The sequence below is a fragment of the Heterodontus francisci genome, chromosome 4 (assembly GCF_036365525.1).
Source record: "Heterodontus francisci isolate sHetFra1 chromosome 4, sHetFra1.hap1, whole genome shotgun sequence".
NCBI lineage: Eukaryota > Metazoa > Chordata > Chondrichthyes > Heterodontiformes > Heterodontidae > Heterodontus > Heterodontus francisci.
The window spans coordinates 188,486,455-188,496,369 of record NC_090374.1 but is presented as its reverse complement, the minus strand read 5'-3'; the positions used below and the strand labels follow the sequence as shown (position 1 = coordinate 188,496,369).

The 9,915-nt window shown below is 43.3% G+C and overlaps 1 protein-coding gene across 1 annotated transcript; it reads left to right on the top strand.

The window, feature by feature from the left end:
* The first annotated feature begins 613 nt into the window (after window positions 1-613).
* Window positions 614-3,894, top strand: LOC137368765 (relaxin-3-like). The gene is made up of 2 exons (XM_068028963.1): window positions 614-857; window positions 3,383-3,894. Exons 1-2 carry the CDS (start codon window positions 674-676, stop codon window positions 3,727-3,729), a joined length of 531 nt encoding a protein of 176 aa, XP_067885064.1. The 5' UTR covers window positions 614-673; the 3' UTR covers window positions 3,730-3,894.
* Window positions 3,895-9,915: the final 6,021 nt, after the last annotated feature.

Here is a 9,915-nt window from a genome sequence, read left to right as displayed (position 1 = left end):
CAGAAAGAGCTCAAATAAAGGGAGAAAGCAACTGGGAGAACGCTGAAACATTTAGGCAAGTTTGGTACCAGAAGAGATGGTGGAGCTGAAACACAGGAGAAGGATAAAAACTTGAGAAACCGGAGTATGCAATGAGTACATTGAAAGAAATAGAAGTGGTTAAGAAGGGGAAATATTAAACAAGTGTGATACAAGTAACTGATTGAAAGAAGTTAGCTTAAAACTATGGACAGAAGTGGCAAATGAAAGCTGGAAGGGAAAAAATGACAACGTATATGTGGAGGACGGGAGGAGATAAAGGCATTGCTGAATGATGCACTTTCCATTCGTTTCCTAAATTGTAAATGTGATAATGAGAAGAGGGTGGGCCGGTGCTGTCGCTGTGAGCAGCTCGGGTCTCTAATATGAAGAGTTGCAAATCTCCGAGGTCATCAGAGAAAGAGAGGGGGAGGGACAATTTAGTGGGGAAAAAAACGGACGGTGAGTCAGAGCAAAGGAGCAACAACAGCTATAAAAGGGGGAGAGGTACCAGGGACATGCAGAAGACAGGGACAGGAGAGAGAAAGAGACAGACCAATATAGACATCTCGCAACAACCTGAGCACCAGAAGCAGAGAGGGAGGAGAACATCTAGAGCTACAGAGAAGCCCAGGCTGAACACTCGTGAGCTGACATGAAGTGTCTAGTGTGTGTTCTGGTAATCAGCCTGTTTCTCACCTCCTTTCCCACTTCTGTCTTGTCCCAGTCCTTGAAGAGTGGGGAATCGGGTATCAAGCTATGCGGCCGGGAGTTCATCCGAGCCGTGATCTATACCTGTGGGGGGTCTCGCTGGAAGAGGCTTCTCGATAACCAAAACGGTGAGTATTCAAAAACTCCCTTTACGAATGACCCTCTCCAAAAAGTGGAGCGTTTTAACATCATTGCAATTGAGAGATTTTAATGCTATGTACGGAGGCTCTCAATGCGTTCAAGGATATAGTGATATTAGGCTTATAAGTGGAGTCATCATCTTAATATTTATATATAACGGCTCAATCCTTGAAAAGTCAGCGGGAATAGGAAGATTGTAAGTGAGAAAATATCAACTTCATTTACAAGGCGCTGCCACTTTTTTAGATTTTGTTGAAAAAACGTAGACATTATAACCATTCATTACAAATGTCATGATATAAAGATTCTGTAGATTGCCGCCAGCATCAGACAAGGGTGAGTAAAAATGCTGGAAACATAGAGCGGCTCAGATAACTCCTGAAAGACAAGTTAACGGAGATCCGTCATCTGTCCCGTTATTGTCAGGAGAAGAACAAACTACAGCCCTTCCCTTGCTGACTGGCCTGATGTTAATTGCCAGGACTGTCAGTTCTTATTTCAGACTGTACAGCATTGGTGATGACTCTGTATGGGTGAGGAGAGTTGGGTGCAGTCATCTGATGGTCATGTCCAGCAGGTCCTGTTTACCTGGAGCCAGAGCATCTGTGATAGAGCAAGGTTTCCCATCACGTAGGAGTTTTCAATCAATCACCACAACCTTCTGATCACATTGAAATGGATCTGCCAGTGCTTTTACATGTTAGTGGGATATTTTTGTTTAATGTGAGCATCATTTAGTTAAACACTTCACTTCTTTTCTAATGAACATTTTAGAATTACAAAGCCTAGTTATTGTTTGGAGGTGCACTGCAGGTACTGCTCATAGGTTTTCGCCTGTAAAGTGTGATGTATAACTGGAAGGCCAGAATTGAGATGCTGGCTTTCAAGTTTTAATGCCGGCAAATAAAAGGCTGATGGCAATGTTGACTCATTCCCAATACTGAAAAGATTCAAATTTCAGTTTAAGAAGCAGTGGAATGCATTGCTTGGGACCTGGTCAAACTCAGCCCAACACTATACTGGAGTTATACCACACCGGGTGTGCATCTCAAGGGATGCGTGACTACCTTTTGGAGCCTTGACCTCTGAGCACAAAAGGAGGCCTCTCAACACATCGTGCTTGTACTAGCTCTTTGAAAGAGCCCACTCCCACAAAGAAGCCTTTATGCTTCATTGATTGTCTCATACCTGTTGCCTTTGATGTACTGGAGAGTTGCATGGGTAACCCAACTCCTGAGTTATGCTTCCAGTTTCAAGGCGCTGTGTATCTGTGTCATTATAGAATGGTTACAGCACAGAAGGTGGCCCGTGCAAGGTGTTAAAATGACACCTAGGGAGACCTGTACTTCCAAACAGGAATCGGAAAGGCAGGCCAATAGCATAGAGATTTTAATTTAAAATTATATATATTTCCACTGACTTGTAAACAACTGCTTTATTTCACTAATAATTCCCCATTGAGGCACTGGGAGTGGGTGCGGCAAAGGCCAGCAGAACAGCTTTAAGATTAGATTGCTGGCAGAATAGCTGAGTGCATTCATGAAGGAGGAGGGCAAAGGAATATCACCCACCTGACAGCCCACCAGCATGTCATCCCTAAACATCAAGGATGGTGACAGCTGATGCAATCCCTGGTCCATAGTGATTACAGTGTATCAAATTTATTATTGGTAATTAACGTTTCAGCTACATCAAACAGCACTGGGATGGTGTCAGTTTATTTTAGTTCTTTTCTGCTTTATCTTCTGTCCAGATCAGGAACCTGGAAATAAGGATAGAAATGAATGGTTTGAGATATTGTTTTTGAAGGGCTTGGCTAAGAAAGACAACCAACTAGATTGGAGAATCTGATGAGCAAAGAAAGTTCTGGTATAGATTCAGAAGTCTGAAGTGCCTGATGCCAGGAGTAATGACCAACTCCCATTCTACAGATAGCTAGTAGAAACAGTTTGACCATGTATAATTTAGTAACAAAGTACAGAATTTCCAACTGTCAAGCAGGGGTTAGAAACTTTCAACTCCGAACTACAAACATGAAATTCCCATCAGCAGGGGTGGAGGTGGGCAGGGAATGAAGAGCAGAGAAGAGAGGACTACATTCTATGATTTAGAAAACACTTATCTGCCATCAGATAATGTTTACATGTTAGAATGCGTAGACTCACGCATGTAATCACTCCTCTTGAGAATCAGTCATCCATTGACTGGTGCTTTAATCAATTTTCAGTCACAACTGCAGTGTCGAACAGTTCAAATGTTTGACCAAACATTGATTACACACTTGGGATAGTTGTCAGTTATTTCCCTGACTATATTTACAACAATGTATATTTAACAAACTATGTTTTAGCAATCAGAATACAGTGGAGCACATTACAGCAGAGAGTCCAGCGACTAGAAATATCTTCTGCCCCAGACAGAGGAGAGCAGGAGATGGGACAGAGGAAAGAAAATAAAATCAATTTCAATAATCTAGTAAGTGGTCACAGATGGAGTTTTATTTCTGTTCCAGATCCCTTGCAGACCTCAGCTGATAAAGACTACTTCAAGGAGATGGACAGCATGAGGAAGCTTGAGAGGATGTTTGGCAATGACAGGAACCAGGAACTCGAGCCATCTTTTGCAGAGCAAGTGTTCGATGAGTACTACAGCCAGTATGATCAGATACCAGATGATTTGAATGAGTACATCCGCCAGATTGATGGAGGCAGCAATAAGGACCGTGCATTTGCATCATCACAGATGCAGCATTTACCCTGGGCTAGATCCTTCAGGAAGAAAAGGGATGGATCACCAGGAATGTCAAGCAAATGCTGCACTTACGGCTGCACCAAAAAAGATATCAGCATACTCTGCTGAAAACTGTACCTCTCTATTTATAGAATATTCTATACACATGGACTCTGTTTCAGTGAGATTTTAAACCATGTAGTCTATTAAACATCTCACAAATGTGGAATAAGGCAAACATAATTTACATGTAATTTCTAGTATGGTCTATGTGACAGGCTTGTGTTAGTTATCCTGAACCTCTTAAAACAAATTAAAAAAATTGCAGCTGTAAAGGTTTCAACTCAATGTTTTTTTTTTGGATTTGTTTAATTTACTCAAAACATTGAAACTTATTTCCCAATGGATTCTGCACACTCATCACTAACACATGTACACAAACTCTAAAAAACCATCCAATCTAGGCAAATTTAGTGTGTATTGATGATGCAAAATTTAATCCTAAACTTATGTGAAACTACATTAGCGAGTATAATAAAATATAACTTGTAAGTCCAGTTCGGATGCTCTTTCTTTACTACAATAGCAACAACAACAATAACAACAACTTGGAATGATATCATCAACAAATTTAAAGGCATCATCAAACAACATGCTGAATGGGTGTTACTTAGTCACAGAAGTGCTTCTCTGAGAGATGAACTATTCAAAATAAAAACTAAAAACAGTCTGTTATTAAGTTCCGATGAATCAAACGATGCCAAACCCATTAACCTACTGCAATTATCAGGTACACTTTTCATAAAACAAGATAAAATTGTATAAGCTGAGAACAGGTCTGATCACAAAAACTTACTCCTCAGGCAAAAATCAAAGCATGGTTGATATAAAGCAACTTTGTGATAGGGCAGTTAAATTTGCTATTCATACTCAGCAAATACTCCTGTAAATACAGAGAAAGACTTGAAAAATTGTGTCTGTTTTCGTTACAGCAGAGTAGGTGTGATTTGATACTGGTGTTTAAAATTATGAAGGGATAGGACACAGTAAATAAAAAAAACTGATGGTTTGTGCTGATTCAGAGGTCTAGAACAATGAAGCATAGATATGGGAATAAGATATAAGAGGCTTAGCACAGGGAGTAGGAGAAACAGTTTTTTGCACAGAGGGTTGTGAGGCTGTGGAATACACTACCAAAGTAACAACACCCAACTCTACCTCAGCTCCACCTCTCTCGATCCCTCCAGTGTTTCTAATTTGTCACACTGCTAATCCGACATCCAGTACTGGATGAGCAGAAATTTCCTCCACTAAATCTTGGGAAGGTCAAAGCCATTGTCTTCAGTTGCTTCCACAATCTCCAAGCCAAAGACAACAGTCTTTGCCCTGGTAACAGTTCCAGGCTGAACAACACCATTCACAATCTTAGTGTCGTATTTGACCCCGAGATGACCTTCTGAGCACCTATCTGCTCCATCACCCAAACTGCATAGTTTTACTACCGTAACACCGCCTAACTCCACCCCCCAGCTCAGCCATCTGCTGCTGAAACCCTTATCCATACCATTGTTAACCCAAGACCGGACTGTTCCGATGTTCTCCTAACTGGCCTCCTGTCTTCCACCTTCCATAAACTTGCCCTTCCATAGTTCTGTTGCCTGCATCCTAGTGAACCAAGTCCCATTCACCCAACACCTCTCTGCTGGCTACCTACATTGGCTCCCAGTCCGGCAACACCGTAGTTTTAAAATTCTCATTCTTGTTTTCAAATCCCTATATAGCCTTGCACCTCCCCATCTCTGTAACCTCCTCCAGCCCCCCAACCCTCTGAAAGTAAGGTGGAATCTCCGTTAAGTGAGACAAAACTTTGCTATTCTCACTGTATCATACCCCAAAACAGCACCAAAACAGCACCAAAAACATTTGCTGGCAGAACAATGTTTTTCGACCGACAACAGCAACTTATTTTAATACAGTGCCTAAAGGAAATACAACGGCTCAAGTGCTTTATGGTTGAGATGCGATCTGAAGCAGAATTATGAAGGAAAATTGAGTAAATAACTGAAAGCTTAATTGATGAGGCAGACTTCAGGGATGTTTTTGAAGCTGGGGATAGAGTTCCAGAATCTGGACCCAGAATGGTGAAATTGAGGGTGTAAGCAAGATGCACAGGGTAGAATTAAGAGTGCAGATATATCTGCATTTTCATGGCAACATGAAGACAAGGCACGTCAACCTGAGTTTCACAGTATGATTTAGGACTGAGGCCAATGATCTGATTCCAGAATGCGTTAAAGCAAGTAATGTGAGACCACCTCCAACAATTTATATTTTCAATCCAAATATAAAGCCCTATTTTAAAACTGTCCGCTTAAGTCATAGAGTCATTTACAGCACAGAAGGAGGCCATTCGGCCTATCAAATCCATACTGGCTCTTCGCGGAGCAATCCAGTCAGTCCCATGCACCTGCTCAATCCCCCTATTCCTGCAAGTTTACTTCCTTTAAGTGCTCATCAATTTACTTTTGAAATCATTGATTGTCTCCACTTCCACCATCCTCATGGGCAGTGAGTTCCAGGTCATTACCACTCACTGCATAAAGAAGTTCTGCCTCACATTCCCCCTGCATCACTTGCCCAAAACCATCAATCTGTGTCCCCTAGTCCTTGTACCATCAGTTAATGGGAACAGATTTCCCTTGTTTACCTTATCTAAGCTCATCATAATCTTGTAAACTTTTATTAAATCTCCCCTCAATCTCCTTTGCTCCAGGGAAAATAACCCCAGCTTTTCTAACCTAACCTTGCAACTAATATCCCTCATCCCTGGAACCATTCTGGTGAATCTCCTCTGCACCCTCTCAAGGACACTCACATCCTTCCTAAAGTGTGGTGACCAGAACTGGATGCAATACTCCAGTTGGGGCCTAACCAGAGCTTTATAAAGGGTTAGCATAAATTCTCTGCATTTGTACTCGATGCCTCTATTTATGAAGCCCAAGATTCCATATGCTTTACTAAAAACTCACTCAATATGTCCTGCCACCTTCAAAGATCAATGCCCATTCACCCCCAGGTCCCTCTGCACACTCTTTAGAACTGTGTCATTAAGTCTATATTGCCTCACCCTATCCCTTCTGCCAAACAGAATCACCTCACACTTGCCTGTATTAAATTCTATCTGCCACCCACCTTCCCATTCTGCTCGCTTATATATGTCCTGTTGCAGGCAGTTCGTATCATCCTCACTGTTTGCCACTCCTCCAAATTTGGTTATCATCGGTCTTATGTATGATGCTGCAGAAAACTGCCTGTGTGGTTGATAGCGAGGAAGAATAATGGAGACTGCAGGAAGATGACAAGTGAGCAGGAAAGTAGCAAATGCAATTCAATCTGGAGATGTGTGAAGTAATGCAATTGTGGAGGGCAAACAAGGCAAAGGAATTCACAATAAATGGTAGGATGCTGGGAAGTGTAGAAGAACAGAGGGACCTTAGAGCACATATCCACAATTCCCTGAAGGTAGTAGGGCAGATAGATAAGGTGGGATACTTTCCTTTATCAGCTGACCCATTGAATATAAGAGCAGGGAGGTTATGTTAGAATGTATAAAACACCAGTTAGGTCACAGCTAGATTACTGCATACAATTCTGGTCACCGTATTATAAGAAGGATGTGATTGCACTAGAAATAGTACATAGGAGATTTACGAGGATGTTGCCAGGAATGGAGAATGTTAGCTATGAGGGAAGTTTGGATAGGCCTTTTTTTGCCCTTTGGAACAGAGGAGGACGTAAGGAGATTTAATGGTGGTGTATATAATTATGAGGGGCCTAGATCAAATGGATAGGAAGGACCTAACGCAGCAGAGAGGTCAATAACCAGGGAGCATAGATTTAAATTAATTGACAGAAGAATTAGAAGAGAGCTCAGGAGTAATTTATTTTCACCCAGAGGGTGGTGGGGATCTGGAACTCTGCCTAAAAGGGTGGTAGAGGTAGAAACCTTCATCGCATATAAAAAATACTTGGATATGTACTTGAAGTGTCACAACCTACTGGGCTATTGACCAGGAGCTGGAAAGTGAGAAACAAAAACAGTAAGTGCTGGAAATACACAGCAGGTCTGGCAGCATCTGTGGAGAGAAAAACAGAGTTAGCGTTTCAGGTCTGTGACCTTCCATCAGAACTGTCAAAAGTTAGAAATGAATAGGTTTTGAGCAAGTAAAAGGGGGGCTGGGGGTGTAGGGGGAAGAAGAACAAAAGGGAAGGCCTGTGATAGGAGGGCAGGGAAATTAAATAACAAAAGGTTTCATGGTGCAAAACCAAAGAGAGTGGTAATGGGACAAGTGAAGAAACGTGAGGTGTCTGCATGAGGTGTGAATGGCAGGACAGCAGCCATCCCTACGCTGCCTCATCCACACTTTAACAAAACTTTATCTCATCCAGCGATTTATTAAAACAACTCATGGGTACCAACGCCCCCTCTGGATCCTTCTTCCTCATCCCTTCCCTCTGACCCCATCTTTTCCTCAAATCTCACCCCTTGCTGTGTATTCACAATGCCCTCTGACATTCCCCTCTCTGACACTGAACAATCTGTTGTACACAAAGGCCTCAGCTTTTAACCCCTTATGCCCCCATCTCAATGATTTTCGAGCTCGGCATGACACTGAGCTCTTCTTCCATTGCCTCCACCGCCGTGCCCACTTCTTCAGTCAGAAGTCCTGCCCCCACTCAGCTCCTAGCAAAACTGGAGTCAAGGGGAATCAGGGGGAAATTCTCTGCTGCTTGGAGTCGTACCGAGCGCAAAGGAAGATGGTTGTGGTTGTTGGAGGTCAGTCATCTGAGCTCCAGGACATCACTGCAGGAGTTCCTCAGGGTAGTGTTCTAGGCCCAACCATCTTCAGCTGCTTCATCAATGACCTTCCTTCAATCATAAGCTCAGAAGTGGGGATGTTCACTGATATTGCACAATGTTCAGCACCATTCCGAACTCCTCAGATACTGAAGCAGTCCGTGTAGAAATACAGCAAGACCTGGACAATATCCAGGCTTGGGCTGATAGGTGGTAAGTAACATTCGTGCCACACAAGTGCCAGGAAATGATTACTTCAACAAGAGAGAATCTAACCATCTCCCCTTGACATTCAATGGCATTACGATCACTGAATCCCCCACTATCAATATCCTGGGGGTTAACATTGACCAGAAACTGAACTGGAGTAGCTATTTAACTACCATGGCTACAAGAGCAGGTCAGAGGGTGGAAATCCTGTGGCAAGTAACTCACCTCCTGACTCCCAAAAACTTGTCCACCATCTACAAGGCACAAGTCAGGAGTGTGATGGAATACTCTCCTGGATGGGTGCAGCTCCAACAACATTCAAGAAGTTTGACACCATCCAGGACAGAGTAGCCTGCTTGATTGGCACCCCATCCACAAACATTCACTCCCTCCATCACCGACGCACATTGGCAGCAGTGCGTACCATCTACAAGATGAACTGCAGCAACTCACCAAGGCTCCTTAGACAGCACCTTCCAAACCCATGACCTCTACCACCTAGAAGGACAAGGGCAACAGGTGCATGGAATACCACCACCTGCAAGTTCCCCTCCAAGTCACACACCATCCTGACTTGGAACAATATTCCTTCACTGTCGCTGGGTCAAAATCCTGGAACACCCTTCCTAACAGCACTGTGGGTGTACCTAAACCGCATGGACTGCAGCTGTTCAAGAAGGCAGCTCGCCACCACCTTCTCAAGGGCAATTAGGGATGGGCAATAAATGCTGTCCTAGCCGGAGACACCCACATCCAATGCAAGAATTTAAAAAAGGGACCCTTTTACTCATCTCCAATATTCTCCCTCCACTTGAACCCCTCCCTCTGGCCTCTTCCCCTCCCTTGATCTTTTCACTGAGAACTGCTGGCATGACATTGGCCATCTCAATTTCTCTGCTCCCTTCACTCATTCGAACATGTCTCCCACTGAACTTGCAGCATTCCGTTCTCTCAGGTCCAACCCTGACATCATCATCATCAAACTTGCTGACAAGGGCGGTGTTGTTGTGGTCTGGCATGCTGACCTCTACCTAGCAGAGGGCAAACGCCAACTCCCTGACATTTCCTCTTACCTCCCCCTGGACCATGACTTTACTACCGAACATCAAGCCATTTTATCCAGAACTGTCCCTAGCCTCATCTCCTCTAGCGATCTTCTCTCCTTGGTCTCCAGCTCATAGGTCCTGAACCCCAAATAGCCCACTTCCACCTCCTTCCCAAAATCCACAAACAGGAGTGCCCTGATT